Below are 23108 nucleotides of genomic sequence, written 5' to 3' on the forward strand. Positions count from 1 at the left end.
TCTACCAGGAAGTTTTAGAGCACTTCATGCTTCCTGCTGCTGACCAACTTTATGGAGATGCAGATTTCATTCTCCAGCAGGACTTGGCACCTGCACACAGAGCCAAAGCTACCAGTACCTGGTTTAAGGACCATGGTATCCCTGTTCTTAATTGGCCAGCATGACCTCGCCTGACCTTAACCCTATAGAAAATCTATGGGGAAGATGCGATACGCCAGACCCAGCAACGCAGAAGAGCTGAAGGCCACTATCAGAGCAACCTGGGCTCTCATAACACCTGAGCAGTGCCACAGACTGACTCCATGCAACGCCGCATTGCTGCAGTAATTCAGGCAAAAGGAGCCCTAATATTGAGTGATGTACATGCTCATACTTTTCATGTTCATACTTTTCAGTTGGCCAACATTTCTAAAAATCCTTTTTTTGTATTGGTCTTAAGTAATATTCAAATTTTTGGAGATACTGAAATTTGGGATTTTCATTAGTTGTCAGTTTTAATCATCATAATTAAATGAAATAAACATTTGGAATATATCAGTCTGTGTGTAATGAATGAATATAATATCCAAGTTTCACTTTTTGAATGGAATTACTGAAATAAATCAACTTTTGATGATATTCTAATTATATGACCAGCACCTGTGTGTATATATATAGTATATATATCTCAGTGTGACACTGGTCTTTATGTAAAAATGCGGTCAACCTCCAGTACAATGGAAGTTGTTTCCTGATCAAAGCTACATTGGAACAGCCTGAGAAAATGACAATTTCCTTTGTTGTGTTTTCTTGGAAATTAATTCTTAGGTATAGGTAAATATTTAACCCATTTACTAAACAGGTGCTAAGTTTCAAAAGAAGTTTCAGATGACTTTCCACCCTGGCAAGAACAACACTCATCACCTGTCATTTGGTGAGGGTGAGGGATAAACTAACAAGGAACAAATATTAGTTTCACTACTAAAATGTCAAATTGACCTTCAGTAACCAATATCAATTGCATTGCAACAGTGCATGTGAGCCATGCATTAACTACATAATGATAAAAACAAATAGGAGAGTTAACTTCACATGGGTTTCAGATGGCAGAGAAGTGCTCCTGACATGCTGATGCCCGGCGTGTTGTAGGGCTGCATTTGGTAAACATAGTGATCTGGGTGCTGAAGTTGTTTCCATTGCTGCCCATGGAGGGTTGCTGGTACTTAGTGTCAGCGCCCAGGAACCTCTGCAGCATCCATCTCCGCCACTTACGCTTAATCTCCGCCTGTACCTGCAGGAGAGACGAGACGGTGGACAAACAGGATGAAAAGGGGGCATTAAGAGGGTATGACATATTGGAGTACACATCTTAAAGAGCTGTTTTTTGTTTGAATTTACTCACCTCTCCATTCACAAAGCAGTACAAAACTGCAACAACAAATCCCTGAAGAATAGAGACGTAGATATCACTTACAGCCCAACAATAACTTGAAAAGACATACCAGTATGATAGTACAGCTGGGGAAACACCCAAAGCGTTTTTGTGTGAATAATGATGGAAAGATTAGGAGCAACTTCAGGCTCATACAGAAGATTCATCATTTAGATCGCTGGGAAATGTTCCCAGAAGATATCGTTCTGAGCTAAAACGGTTCCAAAATAAGAATACTTTCCATCGCTAGGTTTCCATCACTGGACTTGGCTCTCAGTGTTCACATTCAATTTAATACTCAGTAAATCAAAAAATGTCATTATTCAAGCATACAAAAATTAAACACGTCAGCTAAACAAACCATTCACTTGCTTAATCAGACAAACCGTCTTCATGCTACCAAGATGTTTTCATGTAACTTCACTTAATCAAAGGTTTTTCTGGTGCCAAAACACAAGATGGCAATCCTGTAGCAGCTTAGTCAAAAAAGTATCAATATGCAGTGCTGCTTGTGTGTGACTGTGTGTGACATGGGGAAAGTCGTAATTTTGCAGACAGACTGCCTTGTATGCTATTTTGAGACGTTACCTGAAATGACCCCAGGATAAGATCGAACACCATCCTCACATGTGGATGGATGTGGTCAGGGATGAAGGCAAAAATGATGTAGTTTATGCCAAAGAGAGGTATCAACAACAGAGTGGATTTAGCCAGTCTCCTAAAAAAGAGAAGAGAAGACTAGTGTTCACCCTTGTTAAAACCCAAAAAAGCTAGAGTCAAGGCAACACTTGTCACCCACAACAACATAACTTCATTTCTTCACTTGTCACCTGTAACCCAATGCTATGACAGAGATGTTGACATTCTGCACGGAAAACCTACGAGTACTGATTGGATTCCTTTCTTCCGATGTCGGGGCAATTCATCTTCTGTCGTAAAATCCGGATTATACAGATGAAGAGGAAAAAGTTCACCTGAAGAGAGAGTAAGACTGGTTAATCTGCATTATCTGTATATGAAATGTTACTCTTGAAATGACACCGAGACTCACTAGTATGGCAACTAAAATCGGTGTTTTGATGATCCACCATGGTCTGTCATCGATTATCTCCCAGCATCTAGAGATAAGAGAGCAAATATAAATGAATTCTCACAAAATAAAAAATAAAAAACTTATTAGGATAAAACAAACCCTTGAATGGTGCTATAAAGACAGAGAGCAGTAATTTCAGAAACTGAAGATGGGGAAAAACAAACTGTGTACTGCACTCTACCTTTAGACAATCAAAGGGGTGCAGGGAAAACAGTAGCCTATCTACAAACAAAATGTCTTCAAAATAAAGCTATAATTTAATATATTTAAATATGCAATTTCAAAGTAGCTTAACCACACTGAATCACATGACTTTCAGTAGAGTCAGAGGATGTGATGCTAACGTGCTTTGCTAAGCTAAGCTACTTATCTATTGGTAAATTTTTAAAATTTTGTTTAGCTACTGCCTAATTTATGTGGGATACAACACTGTAAAAGTAACATGTCAGATAAACAAAACAAATGTTTTCAATTACAGGAAAGATGTAGGATTAATTTAGCTAAGGCTGGTTATCTCACACTAGCTAGCTTAAACTTAGCATAGCTTTAGCTGCTTGGTAGGTTTTAGAGCCAACAGAGTATCAAACTAGAGTTTTTAAAAAAGAAAATTATAAATACTAACACATACTGTAAAAAATTAGTATATGGTAAAACCCATTTCAAAAACTCTGTGTGCAGTTACAGCATTTTAGCTTTTAGGGCCATGAAACACTCAGAGGTAATTACTTTCTGTGTTGCAGACATTGCAGATAAATAGTTCACGAGCACTCCACTGAGACTAGCTATTAATCCTCACCCTAACAAAGGTATTATTTTTTAGTGTGTATCTGCAAATGTACCCATTTAAAATCAGTTGTAAGTAAATTTAATCAATAAGATTAAAACAAAGACAAATGGCTAACTCACCCCGGATGATTTAAATATGCCTTCGTAATCACCCAAGCTGAGATAAAGATGGTTGGAGCCCCTGCAAACAAGAAACGTAAAGATAATTTGTTGTAAGTTATTTCAACATTAAAATAATCTCAGAGAGAAACTAATCTTGTCACATTCTGCCTGTTGGCCATGTTTAAGTTTGGTTGTCTGTTTGGTTCTGTGTTAATCTGTTTTTGTTCTGTTATCCTAGTCTGTTATCTTGTCTCCCTTATTCACTCTGTGTTCTTGATTCTAAGATTTGGGTTTTGCATCTACATTTCAGTTCTGTTCTGTTGAGTTTAGTTCACTGTGAGGTTACTTATTGATCAGTTTGGTATCTGTTACTTAGTCTGGGTTATTAATCATCTAGTTATCTGTCAGCTAGTGTTTAGTGGTGTTTTGGTATTTTCCTTGTTTCCATTCTGTTTCTAGTTGAGTGTTGTCCTGTTTCCTGGTTAGTTCTGTCTCTGTTCCTTACCCCGGTCTGTGTAACAGTTGGTCCATGTTTTCTGTTGGAGGTTTGTTCCTTGTCTTGTGTTCTCTGTTTAGCCTTGTTTATTTCATTGTTCATTTGCAGGTTCTTTTAGCTCACCTTGTACCAGTCTGTCATGTATCTTAGGTTTAGTTCTGCATTTTGGTTCTGTGTCTTAGTTTATGTCTGTGTTTAGTGTCCAGTAACCAAGGTTGTCTGTTACCCCAGTTATCACTCTTCCTGCCTGTCTCTTTGTTTTCCCTACTGTCTCTCTGCCTGCCTCGTTAACCTTGATCCCTGTCACTTGTGTTGCTCCCGCCCTGCTCCTTAGTCCCTTAATCTAAGCTCTAGTGTCTCGCATTTCGGCTCTCACCTCCTCTGCGCTCACCTCAAATCGTGACAATTCTGTTCACCACCAATTATGACAGTGAGCCTTGAGCGTGTGTAAACTGTTTGGATGATTTTATAGCTAAAGTAATATTGCATTTTGGGTATGCTTATCATTTTTAACTGGACTCATATGTGCTCTGTGCCAATATTGTCTCATCCTGGGTATCTTCACTTTCCTGCTGGCAGACACAACATTTCAGGGCTATATATAGAGTTACTTTATTAGTGTGATGGAAAAAGGAACATCAGAAATGTGGGGAATGGTTGTTGTTGATTATACATTTTAGTACATACATATATATATATATATATATATATATATATTATATATATATATATATATATATACATATATACATATATATATATATATATATATATATATATATATATATATATATATATATATATAAATGTATATATATATATATATATATATATATAATAATATGAGTCCTCAAAGGCTCAGCCAAAACGTCTAGATGAATATATGTATTTTGCGCCGAATGTATCTATCCATTTAAGATATCAAAAGTCCGAGTCTATGAATTAATTTTATTCATAAGTTCTACAGATGCATGAATTTGTTAAAAGGAGGACTTTTAGACTGAATTATAACAACAAGAGTGAAGTGGCAGCTGCCTGCTGCTGATAATCTAAACGCTGCCAGCAAGACTCATTGATATGCAGCTGGGAGTGCACAGTATTTTCCTGTGGATGTATAAAACCTCACTTATACATTAATTTACATATGACCATGTATGTTGTGTTGATGTAAAGATTAAACAGACATTCAGGCTGCCTGGTGATTGTAACTCAGTGGATAATTGATGATTTCTGGCACCAATTCAGACAAATGGATGGATCAAATCTTCTTGTGTGAGCTATTTGTATTCATCAACATATGGCAAAGAGGCTAGCACATACCCCAACCAATCAGGATGTACCACCAGAAGTACTTCCTCTCAGAGAAGAAGGAAACAGCTAACAGAGTGTGGAGGTAGAGGCCCTCCACCAGCAGCCAGAAGAAACTTGCCATGATCCCATACTGGAAGAAGACCACCACTGCCTTGCAGCCCACCTGCAGAAGAACGAGGATGTTAGGGACTTATTGCATTGCCAGTGAATGTAGATAAATGCAATTTCATTACAATTCAAGTGATTAAAACAAATGTTGTTGCCAGTAGAGGCTTCGCAGAAAATGTTTTTAGTAAATCTCTCTAAAATTAGTATTAATGACTCAATTACAAGAAAATGATTCTGTTGATTGGTTGAATGATTCGGTTTGACAAGTCACTTATTAGAAGCAGCAGTGAGGGTATCGCACAATGAGCATGTTTGTTTGTTTGTTTATTTATTTATTACAGGGACAGTGCATATTCATAAACATTTCTGTCAATATGCCAGAATTAGCCTAAAGGCTATTTTTCATCTGCAGTCCCTAGACAGATGTTAAGAGTCACCCTAAAAAAGATTACATAGTACATAGCACTAAAAAATTAAGATACATTTAGTAAAATATCAATTATATTAAAATATACAATCTAAACACATCAAAACAACAATCGGACAAACATCACGTGACATAATTAGACCAAATTCTATAGGGGTCTCCTTGTGGTTGTGCTGATTATGACTGCCGTACTAATTAAATACACAATCAAAGTGTATCTGAGATTTATTTGAGGTTTTTTTTATCTAAAGCCCCTCACAATGCCATGGGATGATCTTGTTGGTGGCTATAGGTGCAACTTTGAAGATACACAGTAAGTAGCATACTGATCCACCGCGACATCTGCCCTGCAACAGTTACTGAATAGCTTAAAGCGAGACTATGTGACATTTCCTGAACAATGGCCACTGAGACCACAAGCGAGGCCACGAGTGCTTATCATTGCATAAGGGACAACTACTAAATGAAGTATAACTAAAAATGAGAGGAGTTATAAAGTCAGCAAATTCACTCATAAAGAAATATGTAGCCACCATTAGCTAACGTACCAAAAGCATCAATCATCATATCATTTGTAAGAGGAAAATTGTTTTATTTCTATTTTTCAAAAGTTAGATATGGTATATGTGTTACATAATGTACTTATTGTGAGTCACTTTGGACAAAACCGTCTGCTAAATGCCCTAAATTTTCTCATTCGAAGGGGCAGAATATATATTCAAATAAAAGATTGTTAAAATGGAAGAAGCTGGCAGAGAGATCCTGAATTTCAGTAAGTGATGTGGGTCATTAGAAATGTCAATGTGATTTTGAATGAGGTTTTCTGGTTTCACTTTGGCTCTCTATAGAGTATATAGAGAGTATTCACAGTTATTACTGTTATTCATGACGAGTAAATTGATCTTGATGTCTACCTCAGTATTATATATATATACTTTAGTGATTTTCTTTTCTACATTTTATATGAGCATTGGAGCCAGAGAACAAGAAATTCATTAACGACTGCTTCACTAAATATGTTGTGCATATGACTAATAATGACCTAAAATCGTTGAAGTTCCCCTTTAATATGTTGCTTTCTACAAAAGTTTTTTTTTCTTTTTTAATGTGTTGTTTGAGTTTAGAAACAGTTGAGAGGGGATGCAGCTGTGTTTGGACTGGGACAATCTGTGTACCGTGAAGAGGAAATATCTAAACTCAGCCATTAACCATCAGCAGTTAAGAGATGAATTAAACAGGTGATTTATAATCTGCTGCTGATCTACTCCTCTCTGGTAATAAAGCAGTGGATTCAGCTGGACCAAGATCTGAGACACTGACATTGGTGACTTGATCAATCAAAAAAGAATAAAATAGCCTCATTATATCAAACTGTACCCAATTCAATAGCTTATCCAACTCCGTATCTTAATGTAGCACTTAGTTAGACTTTCATGTTTTCGCTAAGATCATGTTGCTGAAACGTGATTAAAACTAGATATCAAAACTATGAATATGATTTATTGACAAAGCTCTCTGTAGTTCAGGCATAATGTTCAGCAAATAGGAACTCTCACAACATCCTGCTGGACAGATGAATGAGGAAACGTCGTCTCAGGAGTGGAAGGGACTTGGCAAACACTGCTACACCCACAAGCACTTGAGCGTTCGGATGTTAAGTAAACTCAGAGACAAAGCAATAAAGTCAGTAAAGTCTGAGTGAGTGATTCAATAGATGGAGTTCGCCTCATTTAAGTACAGAAACTAACCACCAGCTGCTGCTTGTACATCAGATGGATGAGTTAATTTGATCTATGATGTGGGGCTTTTGATTATGAAAGGAAGAAAATCAATAAAATGTCCAGCTCCGCTAAAATAAAATGGACATGTTGGTGAGTGAGATGGGAGCCTTTATATCAGGAGCACAGAGTGTGCAGCGCACTCACAGATGACTGGCAATCGTCAGTCTCCCCGACATCATACAGAACCATGTCCTTCATGAAAACGGCTACAGCTTTCAGTATGAAAGACACAAAAAGATGCATATGGATGTAGTTTCTTGTGCAGTGCAGCTTCCTATAAAAGAAGACAAATAAACAGTTAGATGATTTAAATCAACAAGAAAAAGCAACATTCATCATTCACTTAATGAATTCCCGCTGATTAAAGATCTCAAATGAACTGTTTACATGACCTGTCCTGAAAAATATCTGATAAAGTGTGTGTTTATGGCACCAAAGCATACAACTGGAACATATATCGTGAAAACATTCACCAGAAACTCCACAGACTTAATTTATGGAGGCAAACATTCACAGAAAGAATGTGTATTTTAACTGAGGAGAGTAGTCATTATAAGCACTTACTGTATGACAATTGTCATGTAATGTGCTCCTACTGTGCTGTAACCTAAATGTCAAGCTACAAACCCTGCAATTGTCAAGAAAAGCTATGTGTACGTTTCATACTTTATATGGATATAGTTTTTCAGTGAAACATATATTTATCAAGCAGAAACCCTGACTTGACATTCACACACAGGTAAACAAGAATAAATCAAGGGATTTTGCAGAGAAAATGCCACTAATGTAAATTCTCTCTTCTGGGTGTTCTCAAACAAATGCCTTCCCAGTGAGCTTATGATTGGGGATGAATTGTGTAAACCCATCAGGCGAGTCATCCCAGCAGGACGGGTGTGATGACACACAGCATGAACCAGCTGCCTGAACACAGCATCTGCAGCTGAACATAAACAGTAAACACTGTTCACATCCTGTGTCTCTGCTCAAGAGTCCAGACCATTGGCATTTTATAAGCCAGAGGAGTAAACACATCTCTTGTTGTTTAGCCTGTAACACATAAACACTCCAAATGCAAACACACCCAATTGAACAGACTGGGTTCTGTATAAGAAGCCACAAACACCAGCCAGTTAAACTTATTCTAATGATCTGTGCTGTGTCATGCCAACATGCACACACACACTTAATGTTTCTCTGCAACCCCAGGACTGAAGGTCAAAAGGAAACATGCTGTGAACAACAGCCGTCCGTCTAAGTGGTTTGACTTTATGGCTCATGCACATGAACACTTTGTTTGAGAAATGTTGCAACAGCAGATAATGTTAAATTTGGACTTGTCCCACAAAATCTAGCAGTCACATTACTGTGTGAAAAACACTGTAAAACCTCTATAAAATGCAGGAAGTATGGTGTGAAATGAGAGATGGACAGGGTTTATCACTCTAAATGATGGAAAAAAGATGTTTATTTATCTTTATGCTGGGACATTAAATAGCATTTTGATTGATCTCCTTACCGAAAAAGACACAGTATGATGATGGCGATCATCAGAGAAATGAGCGACACGCTGTGACCAATGGTGTAACCCATTTTGATGGCGCCAAAGAACTCTCCCTGCAAAAACACATTCAGTTACACTCACTGAAAACAGTTCATCTGGTGTTGAACATGAAGCCAGAGCAGTAGTCGCAACATGGGACTGGATGAGTGTCGAAACCCTGATTACCATACCAACCGTATTATCATCCATGGTGCTGTTGGGATTGTATCCACAGTCCATTATGTAGGAGTCTATGCTGATTGGAGTCCAGCCATCCTCAGTGCAGGTCTTTGAAAGATTATCTAATAAGCAGAGGGACAGAGGGAATATTCAACATTACTCTTGCAAGAATACAACAAATTGCTGTGGCAGTTTTAATTAAAAGTAATGTTGTCTACCACCTCAGTCTTAATTATGTCACACTGAGATGAACGTGTTTCACTGGAAGACACTAAAAGGAAATGGATTGAGGGAAGGAATGACTGAAGGGGATCAGTCGTCCCACTGGCTCAAAGATATAAGACAGTTCCCATGTGTATTTGCCTCCATCTGTTTCTTGATTCCTCTCAGGCCGCCCACACACCAGGAGGCCAACAGTTGAGCAGAGAGATAACTTTATCTTGGCCTGCCCATGAGGGCAGAAGTGCAAGGTCCAAGTGCATTAGATTCATAATAAAAAGTATAGAGGGCACTTTCATCTGCGAGGGGATTTCAGGAGCAGAGTAGAGCTTTGTATAGTCAAGTATAGTAGACCTGAGCTCACTAGAGTACAGTACAGCACAGTAGACTTGAACTCAGTATCAAAGAATAGAGCTCTGTATAAGGGGTGGATAAGACACTTGCTTTTGGTGTGGGAGAGGTTTGATTCCCACTGTGACATGTCCCTGAGCAAAACACTTAACCCCTAGTTTCTCCAGAGGCGTGCGACCTCTGGCATATACACTCACCTAAAGGATTATTAGGAACACCATACTAATCCTGTGTTTGACCCCCTTTCGCCTTCAGAACTGCCTTAATTCTACGTGGCATTGATTCAACAAGGTGCTGAAAGCATTCTTTAGAAATGTTGGCCCATATTGATAGGATAGCATCTTGCAGTTGATGGAGATTTGTGGGATGCACATCCAGGGCACGAAGCTCCCGTTCCACCACATCCCAAAGATGCTCTATTGGGTTAAGATCTGGTGACCGTGGAGGCCATTTTAGTACAGTGAACTCATTGTCATGTTCAAGAAACCAATTTGAAATGATTCGAGCTTTGTGACATGGTGCATTATCCTGCTGGAAGTAGCCATCAGAGGATGGGTACATGGTGGCCATAAAGGGATGGACATGGTCAGAAACAACGCTCAGGTAGGCCGTGGCATTTAAACGATGCCCAATTGGCACTAAGGGGCCTAAAGTGTGCCAAGAAAACATCCCCCACACCATTACACCACCACCACCAGCCTGCACAGTGGTAACAAGGCACGATGGATCCATGTTCTCATTCTGTTTACGCCAAATTCTGACTCTACCATCTGAATGTCTCAACAGAAATCGAGACTCATCAGACCAGGCAACATTTTTCCAGTCTTCAACTGTCCAATTTTGGTGAGCTCTTGCAAATTGTAGCCTCTTTTTCCTATTTGTAGTGGAGATGAGTGGTACCCGGTGGGGTCTTCTGCTGTTGTAGCCCATCCGCCTCAAGGTTGTGCGTGTTGTGGCTTCACAAATGCTTTGCTGCATACCTCGGTTGTAACGAGTGGTTATTTCAGTCAAAGTTGCTCTTCTATCAGCTTGAATCAGTCGGCCCATTCTCCTCTGACCTCTAGCATCAACAAGGCATTTTCGCCCACAGGACTGCCGCATACTGGATGTTTTTCCCTTTTCACACCATTCTTTGTAAACCCTAGAAATGGTTGTGCGTGAAAATCCCAGTAACTGAGCAGATTGTGAAATACTCGGCCCGTCTGGCACCAACAACCATGCCACGCTCAAAATTGCTTAAATCACCTTTCTTTCCCATTCTGACATTCAGTTTGGAGTTCAGGAGATTGTCTTGACCAGGACCACACCCCTAAATGCATTGAAGCAACTGCCATGTTATTGGTTGATTAGATAATTGCATCAATGAGAAATTGAACAGGTGTTCCTAATAATCCTTAGGTGAGTGTATATAGCAATTGTAAGTCGCTTTGGATAAAAGCGTCAGCTAAATGAGCATTTGAAAATGTAAACTGCTTTGTGGAGCTCAGTAGACTGGGGCTCAGTAGAGTAGCACAGAATAAAGAAAAACTCTGTAAAGTACAGTAAACTAGAGCTCAGTAGAGAAGACTAGAGGTCTGAAGAGTAGTGTGCAGTAGACTAGAGCTCAGTGGAGTATATTAGAGTATTGTAGACTAGAAAAAAAGCAGAGTTATAGACAAGCTCAGTAGAGGTGAGTAGAGCTTCGTGGAGTAGAGATCTATAGAGTGCAGTAAACTAGAGTTCAGTGGAGTAGAGCTCTGAAGAGTACAGTATTGCAGAGTAATGTGCAGTAGACTAGAGCTCAGTGGAGAATATCATAGTATACTAGACCAGAAAAAAGCAGAGTGCAGTAGACTAGAGCTCAGTAGAGTAGAGATCTATAGAGTGCAGTAGACTAGAGTTCAGTAGAGTAGAGATCTATAGAGTGCAGTAGACTAGAGTTCAGTGGAGTAGAGATCTATAGAGTGCAGTAAACTAGAGTTCAGTGGAGTAGAGATCTATAGAGTGCAGTAGACTAGAGTTCAGTGGAGTAGAGCTCTGAAGAGTACAGTATTGCAGAGTAATGTGCAGTAGACTAGAGTTCAGTGGAGTAGAGATCTATAGAGTGCAGTAAACTAGAGTTCAGTGGAGTAGAGATCTATAGAGTGCAGTAGACTAGAGTTCAGTGGAGTAGAGCTCTGAAGAGTACAGTATTGCAGAGTAATGTGCAGTAGACTAGAGTTCAGTGGAGTAGAGATCTATAGAGTGCAGTAAACTAGAGTTCAGTGGAGTAGAGATCTATAGAGTGCAGTAGACTAGAGTTCAGTGGAGTAGAGATCTATAGAGTGCAGTAGACTAGAGTTCAGTGGAGTAGAGCTCTGAAGAGTACAGTATTGCAGAGTAATGTGCAGTAGACTAGAGCTCAGTGGAGTAGAGATCTATAGAGTGCAGTAGACTAGAGTTCAGTAGAGTAGAGATCTATAGAGTGCAGTAAACTAGAGTTCAGTAGAGTAGAGATCTATAGAGTGCAGTAAACTAGAGTTCAGTAGAGTAGAGATCTATAGAGTGCAGTAAACTAGAGTTCAGTAGAGTAGAGATCTATAGAGTGCAGTAGACTAGAGTTCAGTGGAGTAGAGATCTATAGAGTGCAGTAAACTAGAGTTCAGTGGAGTAGAGATCTATAGAGTGCAGTAGACTAGAGTTCAGTAGAGTAGAGATCTATAGAGTGCAGTAAACTAGAGTTCAGTGGAGTAGAGATCTATAGAGTGCAGTAAACTAGAGTTCAGTGGAGTAGAGATCTATAGAGTGCAGTAAACTAGAGTTCAGTGGAGTAGAGATCTATAGAGTGCAGTAAACTAGAGTTCAGTGGAGTAGAGATCTATAGAGTGCAGTAAACTAGAGTTCAGTGGAGTAGAGCTCTGAAGAGTACAGTATTGCAGAGTAATGTGCAGTAGACTAGAGCTCAGTGGAGTATATCAGAGTATACTAGACTAGAAAAAAGCAGAGTGCAGTAGACTAGAGCTCAGTAGAGTAGAGCTCTGTAGATTGGTGTGCAGTAGCCTCAGTTGAGCAGACCTCTATACAGTGCAGTAGCCTAGAGCTCAGTGGAGTATATCAGAGTATACTAGACTAGAAAAAAGCAGAGTGCAGTAGACTAGAGCTCAGTAGAGTAGAGTTCTGAAGAGTAGAGTATTGCAGAGTAAAATTCAGCAGAGCTCAGCAGAGTAAAGTAAATCTATGAGTCCAGTAGAGCAGAGTTTTGAGGCTTGAGGCTACAGATCTGCTGAATGAATGGATACAGACACGTAGACAGACAAGTAAAAAGTGAATGAATAGTTATTAGATTGAAAATGTTCATGAGGCATATTTAATTCTGTACCCAGCAATAAGACACACATATTGACATCTCTGTGATTTTACTCTTATTGTGTAATATTTATTTGCAGTGTTTCCTCATCTCCTTTCCAGTCAATAAAGAAAGGAACCGGCGTGTATTGGCGACAAATTAATCCTTGCACTGAATACTGCTGTAGAAATCTAAATGTAGGACATTCCTCACATTTCCCAACCGTATCGCTCCACAGCCACTATCAAATCAAGACAGAGTTGGGAAATGATCAACAATCCAAAGTCTTAGAATGTATTTGGCATTAAAATATGGTCAGCTCACAAATACCTGAGTGGCGTATTGCAGAGAAGATGGAGGCTTAGCTTTCCCAAACAACATGACAAGACACAAAGGCGATGATAAGCCCCTGCCGTTTCAGCCCATGCCACCAATGGATTTGGCTTGTTTGAGGGATTGCCAGAAGAATGCTTTCATCATTCCCCAAAACATGACTGCAAGGATTTTCAGTGTCATGCACGACAACGAGGAGAGCTCAAACAAGTTAATCACCCTGTCATTGTTTTAATTACTAGGCTATAAAAAAATTTCTTTTCTGTCAGTGTTGTATAGTCAAATGCTTTGTCCTTCCTAATTATATCTTGGAGGAAGATTCATATTAGCATGCAATGATTGGCTTCAGCTCAACTGGATATTATGGCATGTATTCGTGAAACCATTGACAGCCAGGCACTCTGTCAGTCTGAGCTTGCGGGGAAGGTAAGTGCCTGTGTTATTGAAAGAGATGAATGACTGTGTTTGTGTTAGGCCTACTAGGTAAAGAGTTCATGAGAATGGCAAACTCTATCTCAACTAAATTTATGACTTGGCCATGAATATCTGTGGCGCCATGTTTCGTAATGCTTGTTTTTTTGTGTGTGTGAGGATTATAAAATGAATGGCTCAGCAGGATGTGTCAATAACTTGAGTCTTTTACAAGTGACTGACAGTGAATACATTTGAAAAGAAGCAAAAGTGACTTTGACACTATAAAACATTTACAAAAAGGGCAACTTCTTCAAAAACATAGATTATACTCTTCTTAGGGTTCTGAAAGCTTCTCAAAATAATATTAATAAATTGCTAAATGTACAGTGGTCAAGCTTCACAAACAAAGCTGTTTTTCTTAGTTCCTGTTCACATATGGAAACACTTGGTTCTCACCCGACTGCAGCAGTAATTTACAAGGAACAGAATCCATGACCGTTCGTCATCCCTTAATGAGAAGTCCTGAGAGCAGTGTAGGTTTAACAAGCAGAGACGTGCACTCATTTGTTGATTTACTGCATAATTGATATCATGTACATCAGCGCAGCACAGGTCACTTATAATCCCATCTCTTTCTTTTAAGGCCTTTTTACTTAATCCCGGTCCCAGCACAGTGAGGGCCTGTTGATCATGTGAACCTTAGACATGTCAGTGAAATATACCTCCTCTGCCTTCAACCCTACAAATCTGGTGATTCTTCATCTGCCTTTGTCCCTGGAGGGCCCTCCTCTCTTGGGTCACACTATCTCACATCTGGGTCACATCACAGCTTCCCAGAAAACTCTTCTCCTCTGTACTGAGCCTTCACATGCGGATGATGAATCCTCAGTTGAGAATCCCTCTCATGTCCATAATATGACAGAGAAAATATTACACCACATTACAGGGGCAGGAACCCCCTTACCATGTCTGCAGAGCTATTCGCAAATGCACTGCAATCACTTACAGCTGAAGTCTTTAACTTCACACTTGTTCAAATTACAGCAAAGTCAATGGAGCATGAATGAGCTGATTTTGTGCCCTTGACTGATAAGGTGTACCAAAGGCAGGTACAATCTAAAGCTGATGATACACGGAGCAACTTTTAGAGCAATCGTGCAGGGCAACGTTGCAGTCAATGGTAACGAGTAAAGATTACTACCGTTACAGCTTAACAGACCTTGAAGAGTTTTTAGTAACAGGCCATATTAAATGCAATGTAGAAGAGGTGTGCATCCTTATACATGGATTTTATATACATTGATATCATTGCTTTTTCAGCCTTGGGGGCAAAGCATGTTTGACATACTGCTTGTTGAAGCAAACGCATTAGCAAACAGTTGTATATTTATACAGCCAACTGACACAAAACAATGAAATTTACTCCTACTTTTCATCATTAAGTATAAAAGCAACTCATGAAATTTCTTAAAGCTAAGAATCACTCTTACTCTCCCAGTTATTTAAGACAGCTCCAGAGGTCTCTCAAGTGGTTAGGAGGAGAGTTAAGAGAGTTGCCCATAGGGGCTTGTGATAGCACTGTGGAGACAGAGATGTGCGTGAATCTTTCTGGAGAGGAAGAATTGTTTGACAATAGGCAATTAATTATACAGTATCGTTTGGGCAAAGCAGGCATCATTGTTGTCAGCGAGTTGGTGCAGGACATCATCTCACCACGGACTTTACGCAGCAATGCGTTTTCAACTGAATTGATGGTGGTAATGACGTTTCGTTTCTTTGCTACAGGACAAATGTAGCAATGCAATGCTGATGATTTGAGGCCATCACAACCATCAATAAGCCAAATTGCCATGGAAGCAATTATGGCACTTACAGCTCCACACAAGCGCCTCAGCGACTTCCCATCTACAATGTTACAATGTTGGATGTTCATGTTAAACATGGTCAAAGCTTCAAATAATGAAGTTAAAGTATTTAAAAGAAATCCCTGTGAGCAAAAACCTCAGATTTCCTTATGTTCTGAACGCTCTGTCTGAAACAGCTTTTTCTACCAACGGCTCTGTTCTTCGACACACGGAGCTACACGGAGCCAGTGTTCTATATATGGTCATTTGCTCCGCACAGCAACAGCACAGCTATGCTCAGTCTGCCTGTACCACTCAGCGGCAACGACAGCCTGGTAACAACCTTCAGGTCAATAAGGTGACAGTGGGCTTTAAGAGGGGGGGCTTAAAGAGACATCTACAGCTTGTTTCAGACAGAGGGTGAAATGAAGGACTTATCCTGGCTGGAACCAATCCCAGCTGACATTGGGGCTCTTGCGATGGATTGGCACATATACAAACAACCAGTCACACTCACACCTAAGGACAATTTATCCTATCAACCTAGTCGGCATGTCTTTGGATGGTGGGAGGAAGCCAGAGCACCCATAGAGAGCCCACGCAGAACGTGCAAATTCCACACAGAAAGGACGGGATGACAGGGGTTCGAAACCAGGACCCGGGTAAGGCAAAAGCGCTATCCACTAGGCCACCGTGCTGCCCCATTTCCAATGTGTATATCATAATGTATTCTTAATTGACAAATGTCTGTTGAATGTAAACTCCTCCTCCTTAGGAATTGCACTATTCAATGTTAATTTAAGTTTCTTAAATAAAGAAATCTATTCAGTGATTGGTCCTTGCCTACATCATCATCCAAAATCTTGTTTACGGCACAGCAAAGCGTCGTGAATCAACACAAAGACTGGCACTTAAGATTTAGTCGTACACCTCACTTTAATTAGGATTGAGAGGCTTGATAAATAACTTTTAAGCACAGCTTACAATTTTTTTATTCTTAAGTCAATTCTTAACAGTGATCTTATGAGTAATTCTGAGAAGCTTGATAAATACGGGCCCTGATTCATTGATTACACCTTATCAAAGAACGACACCAGCACCAATTTCAAGCTGCCTCATCTCCAACAAAGAAACATTTCTCAAGGCTGTGAAGTTGAACTTGAGGCGTCTCTGCCGAATACAAATAAACAACAACAACTCAGCTCAGCTCAAACACTCAGTGTGGCAATTAATGACAAATGGACATATATGGAAAACTCAGAGGGGAATAATCTCAGGAACCACCGTACAAGCACACTGCATTTCAGCCAATAAATTCTCAAGAGGTTGGTTTTCCTTACACATAATTAGTCCTACTTTCCTGTGAGGCTTCTCATAGGGGACAAATAAACAGAATGCGTCTTGATGGGTAAATGGTTCCCCCGGGATGAGAAGGTATTTATCTTTTTGTGACTCAGCTGTGCCATGTGTTTCAAGTTTTACTGTATTCTTTGTAATGTATGATAAGAGGTGTCAGGAAAGATAAAAATAACAGGTGATCATGAGCCAGCATGACATCATGAGAGTGAGCCGCTAGGATGCCCAGTGTAGCTGCATAATTCCTATTTCTGGTCTCAAATATGAAGCGTGATGGCACTGATGAATCAACAGCAGGGAATGTTTGGAACAACAACAACAACAAAAAGGAGGCTAAAGACGGATGAAGATGAGCAGCATCTGTTATGCTTCTGAATATTGTATACATCGGGTGATACATTTGGGACATCATGTTAAATGGGTCACTTTGGGCTCTTCAAATATTAACAAATCACCAAACATGTTATTGCACTGTTGCTAAAAATGTCCTTTACATGAAATAATAATTTTGATTGGTCTTAGATAACTACGGGCAGAACAAAGATTTTTAATCAGTGGTCCCAGAACTTGCAAGGTAAACCATGTGGCATGTTTATCAAGATCATTGCAGGTAAAACAATATGGTTATAACACCAAGGATGTTGTGAGGAACACTGTTATATTTTATAATCAAAATATTTTCACAATACACTTTAATTTTTGTGGGAAAAGGTTTTTAGGTTAAAAGTGACTTTTATCTATGCAAATGGGACAAAAAATGTATTACTACAAGGAACTTTTATTTTGTTTTGATTCTGGCAGCCCTGTAGTCAAAAAGAGTTAGTGTTACCATCGCCTCATGCCACAAAGTGGCATGTGCATTTCTACGTAAGTGCATGGCATTCTCCAAAGAAAACAAAATAGACACCTGATCTTGTAATTACAAGATCAGGTGTCTAAAAGAAATTTCATTTGTTTTGACACCTGACTTCTAGTATATACTATTTTTCTTTTTAAAACAACTGTTTATATTGTGCATAGTGATGAGGAAAATAATCTATTTGTTGATTAATAACTGTAATATGACGATGGTGCAACAAAGTAAACTTTGTTTTAGTAGACCAAATACGATCAACAAGCTATAAACACAACACTGACATTATATTAATTATATCTTTACATATAAAGTTCATTTAGATAACATTTCAGCAAACCGTTGCTTATTTACACATCCAATTGATACAGAGCAACATTAAGTTTATTAGTTTCTGGTTAATGCGAGTCCAATATTTCTGTTTTGGTCTCCATCAACTTCTGAGGAAAATATCTGACTCTTTAGCAGCAAAATGCTCGCTATGGTCACCATCTTCAGCAGTTGCTAACTTCTGTCTGTTGTCCATCTGAGCCTTCAGCTTTTACACTGAAAACCGCTGCCTGTGTCTAGAAACAAGCTGATGAGAGCAGCGAGACTGAACCAAAACAGTAAAGTAGTGGTCCGTAAAACCAAAACAATGAGCAAAAAGATGTTGAAATGTTCCATGGAGCTGAGAGGGAACAAAAGAACTGAGTGATAATTCTCTGTGGGTTTGTCACTATAAGTGAATTAAAATAAAAATAGAATCTATATAAGAGCAATTAAACTCACATTTACAAGGCAAGCAGTGTACATGCAGTACCCATGACCAATGTTGTACTTAAGCTAATAGTGCAGTATGGTCTCCAGTGAAGTATCATAGTTGTGTAACAAAGCCAGCTACATATAATATATGTAGAGTAATATTACACCATCTACTATAAGAATAAGACATAATATGTCTGTATTGATATAGGAGAGAAATATAATATTGTATACAATGTAATTAAATAGTATAATATATTAACATAACATAATATATGTATATGTGTATATATATATTTACATGTAATATATATATAGAATCTAAAATAGAACATATTATGAGTATAGTATTGTATACTAATATATAGTATAATATCAAATATATAATAAATATCATATGTATAAGTTGCCATATTTGCAAACAATCCAGTGGATTGCTGTATTAATTACAGTAGCTTTAACAAATCTTGCTAAGTTTTAAAAAAGTAATGGGAGGCATTTAAGTAGTTACTGAGTCTGCTGATTGGCTCAGTGCGAGGGATCACTGACTGATGCATGACTGCATTCCTTCTTACTTTTCTGCCACAAGATCCCAAAAATGTGTAGGATTGCTGATCATCACACAAACAAAGACATCGATTTAGTCACTTGTCTCCTTTCCTCCCCATTTCATTCCTCAAACACAGACAGAGAACACACACAACGTATTCTATAAACTTGATTCTCACTTGTAGGAATGTCCCTGGAGAAGTAGAAGAGATATTTGGGGCAACGGATGGTGACCACCTCTCCAACATTGGCACTGGGCCAGCAGGTGATCTTGTCCCACGTCCCCCTGCAACCTAATTAAGAAACAGAGAGAGAGAGACAAAAAAAAAGAAGTGTTCATAGCTACTAAACATCGAAACATCACACGCACCAAGATAACAACATAGACAGTTTTTTGAACATGTGTCTAAACCGGGATGGCTCCATTCCAGTGACAAACAGCAACAACCTGCTTCGGTTGAAGGTTGAGGTTACATTACATTTATTCATTTAGCTGATGCTTTTATCCAAAGCGACTTACAATTGCAATGTGAGAGGTCGTACGCCTCTGGAGCAACTAGGGGTTAAGTGTCTTGCTCAGAGACACATTGGTGGAAGTGTCCCAGTGAGGAATTGAATCCGGGTCTCTCACACCAAAAGTCATCCGTCTTACCTACTGCACCATTACCACCCCACACAAGCACTGGAGTTCCCATGGCAGCCAAAACGTGGCAGCTCAAGTCAGATGTTGTTACAGCCCTGGGTCCATAACAGCAGATGACCTGAATTAACACGGCACCACCATGACTAATAAAATAGCTCACACACCATTATTTTAATTCAGCACACCACTGCGACTTGTTTGGTACTCAGGACGCAGAATCAGGCCACAGCACTTTTAAATCCACACCTGCTCAGCATCTCATCACTATGAGTAATCAGTTTACCAGGTGATATTTACACCAACACTCTGAGGATTTGGCAATATTTATTTGACAGAATCTATAGGAAGAAGAATTACACCTAAATTAAAAAGTAAATGAGTGTTTAATGAGTTTTTCATTGTGTGAATGTAAACAGAGTCTCGTGATACCTGCAGTTTGGATCAGTGAGATTTTAGTTACACACAAAGGCACTAGAAGCTCTATGAAGCGCAAGTAGGCTATCTCTCTGGAGAACATAATGATGCATGCTGTGAGTACACAAAACCCCACTTAGCAACATGTAATTCCACCTTTATCAACAATAAATTGAGTTTTATTGTTGTACATTTAATAAAAATGAAAGGTAAAATGGGATCAATTAGAAAGTTTACTTTAAAACTGAACCAAGGTGCATGTGACAAGGGGAAGGAAAACAGTGTTCAACCATGCAAGGTGTAATGTTCAGGCAGAGGGGAGGGTTGAACAGCTTCTGTTGTCTTTACAACTCATTGTGTCACTTCGATCAGAACCTACTTGTGGATTAAGCAAATTAGGATACAAAACAGAGTAAGTGCAGTCAGGACAATGAAGGAATGTCAAACACACAAAAAGAAAACTACGCACCTGTTGTTCTGTTCTCAATCTGAGCCTCACACACGTCCCTTTCCTTGTCTATTTCCTTCATCATCTCACACATCTGATACTGCATTGAAAACACCTGTGAAGAGAAGACATTTCACACACGTTTTCTATACATGTATATATATATATATATATATATATATATATATATATATATATATATATATATATATATATATATTTTATTTTATTTTTTTAGAGCTGCAGTGACATTTTAAAGTGTCAGTCACACATCATTTGTCTGTTAGGGAAGCATAGAAGACTGCATGAGTTATGCTGCATGTGCTTCACATCTCAAGGCAAACACATCTATTGTCTACAATGAGGTCTTCCTGAGATGAGCTGCCATTAATCTCTCTGCCATGACACAAAATCAATCTTTTGACTGTGATTCAACCATCATATTCCTTAGATTTGCATGTGCGTGGTTTGATGTGGAGGGATCCTTCAGCCATGCATTGGTTCAACATGAAACTGAATTCACAAGGGTTTATATACAGAATATACAGACCCTCTGCAGGACCAGAAGATTTATTGCCTTTACTTAGGTGAATGAATCTCATCTCTGTGGGCATTAATCAGACTGGTAGTATGTGGCTATTGTTAGTCGCAATATGAGCCCATATGACTCTCCTCCCACAAGGTGACTCCCCCATTTAGGTTATGATGTATCTCGTGCCCCAGGCTACGCAGCCCGTCCTGTGTCACTTCACCCATGGTGCACCTCTGGACTATGAGTGGAGCAGATGTTGTCAGTGATGGATCAGCGCCGCCTTAAGCAGTGCAAGTTGGAGTATCAGGAGGAAACTTCATAATCATCACTTTTACCTTCACTACTAGCAAAAACAGCACTCTCTGACTTTTCCTTTCCTTAATTTTCTTCACTGATGCACTGAAGCAGTCTGTGAATGTGAAGAAATGCAGATGTAAAGCCAGCTTGCTATTCTAAGGGCTGTGACCTCCAACTGAATTCCAGCATGAATCATACATTCTTCTCTATACAGGAGACAGTTGTGGGCATGGATGCTGGTGAACAGAGAGTACAGAGGAAGACATAGGAGGCCTCTGTCATTGGAGACCCACAGTCATATTGTAACTTCTAATTTACCATAAGAATGAAAAGACATCAGCAAGGATATAAAAACACATGAATGTCACTGGAAAACAATCACAATCTGGTCAACTGTTTTATTTTCAGAATCAGAGTCAGCTTTTGTGTCAAGGAGGTTTACACACACAAGGAATTTGCTTTGGTGTCTTAGTGCATGACAATAAGCAAATGTTGCTGTCATTTTAAAAGGTGCAGGTTTTGCCTGCGGCGCTTGTGTTGCAGGAACTGACACACAAAGCCTGGAGTGAGGAGACTGGTGTTGTTATCATAAAGGCTAGGAAGTCACTCTTGATCTTAAAAACTCAACAACAACAAAAAAAAGCGCTCTACTTGAAAGATCTAGGTGGTTGCCAAATTAGGAACACGAGTGCAAGTTCAAGTCATGAGAAAAGTCAAAAGTCTTTCACTCACGGGTTTCAGCAATATGCAGGAGAGAAGGATGAAGGCGCTCTTTAAAACTTCCAGTAACATATCCTTTATAGTGGTTGATTACTTCAAAAATAATAGATTGTAGACAGCAAAAAATCTATTCAAATAATTAAATATGTAGTGACAATCTGCCGCAGCTTTGTGTGGCTCCCCTTGCTGACTCCTTGCGTTCTTGCGCTCTGAGTGAAGTAAACTGCTCCGCTCCTGAATTCCTCCTCCTCCTCCTCCTCCTCCTCCTCCTCCTCCTCCCACCACACGGGCTTTACCTTGAGCAACCAACAAGTAACCAATGAAAGATCATCTGTGAACGTCAGTGGATGAGGGCGTTAACACGTAGTTACAAAGAAAGTAGAAACTGCTGTACCCGTAAATTCAAATTAGACACGACTAACCCATTGTTGCATTTTGTATAGCCTGTTTGTGATAGGCAAATCATGTAACACGATTTCACAAAAGCATATTGTAATACCATATATTTATGCTGTAACTATGGCTACAATATTTATCATATAAAACTACAATTTGTTTAACTATTTGTGTAACCCTGTAAACGGGATATAGCCTACTCCTGTAAAAAAAAAATTTAAAAAACGCTTTCTCAGTTTCTCCTGTATTCAAAAGGGCAGTGGTGGAAAGTAACCAAGTAGCCTACCTTTACCCAAATGCACATGTACAATTTCAGGTACTTTACCTGAGAGTGTTTGTTTAACAGCCTAGCCTTCTACTTTACAGGTATTACAAAATTCAGAGGTAAATATTATAGGGCTTTTTACTCCACTACTAGCTTTAGTTACTACTTTACAGATTAAGAATCATCATAGC

The 23108-nt window shown here is 39.1% G+C and overlaps 1 protein-coding gene across 1 annotated transcript; it reads right to left on the reverse strand.

Moving 5' to 3' along the window:
* Nucleotides 1-543: 543 nt before the first annotated feature.
* LOC119902486 (vasoactive intestinal polypeptide receptor-like) lies at nucleotides 544-22495 on the reverse strand. Its single transcript, XM_038718707.1, has 13 exons — nucleotides 22269-22495; nucleotides 20729-20822; nucleotides 19382-19495; nucleotides 9251-9357; nucleotides 9032-9129; nucleotides 7660-7789; nucleotides 5209-5362; nucleotides 3411-3471; nucleotides 2463-2529; nucleotides 2294-2385; nucleotides 2000-2129; nucleotides 1382-1423; nucleotides 544-1270 (listed from the first exon to the last, which is right to left on the reverse strand). The coding sequence occupies exons 1-13, from the start codon at nucleotides 22326-22328 to the stop codon at nucleotides 1079-1081; spliced, it is 1341 nt and encodes a 446-aa protein (XP_038574635.1). The 5' UTR covers nucleotides 22329-22495; the 3' UTR covers nucleotides 544-1078.
* Nucleotides 22496-23108: the final 613 nt, after the last annotated feature.

Source organism: Micropterus salmoides, unplaced genomic scaffold (assembly GCF_014851395.1).
Source record: "Micropterus salmoides isolate LMB-PRFRI ecotype aquatic unplaced genomic scaffold, ASM1485139v1 Ms_hic_scaffold_14, whole genome shotgun sequence".
Taxonomy (NCBI): domain Eukaryota; kingdom Metazoa; phylum Chordata; class Actinopteri; order Centrarchiformes; family Centrarchidae; genus Micropterus; species Micropterus salmoides.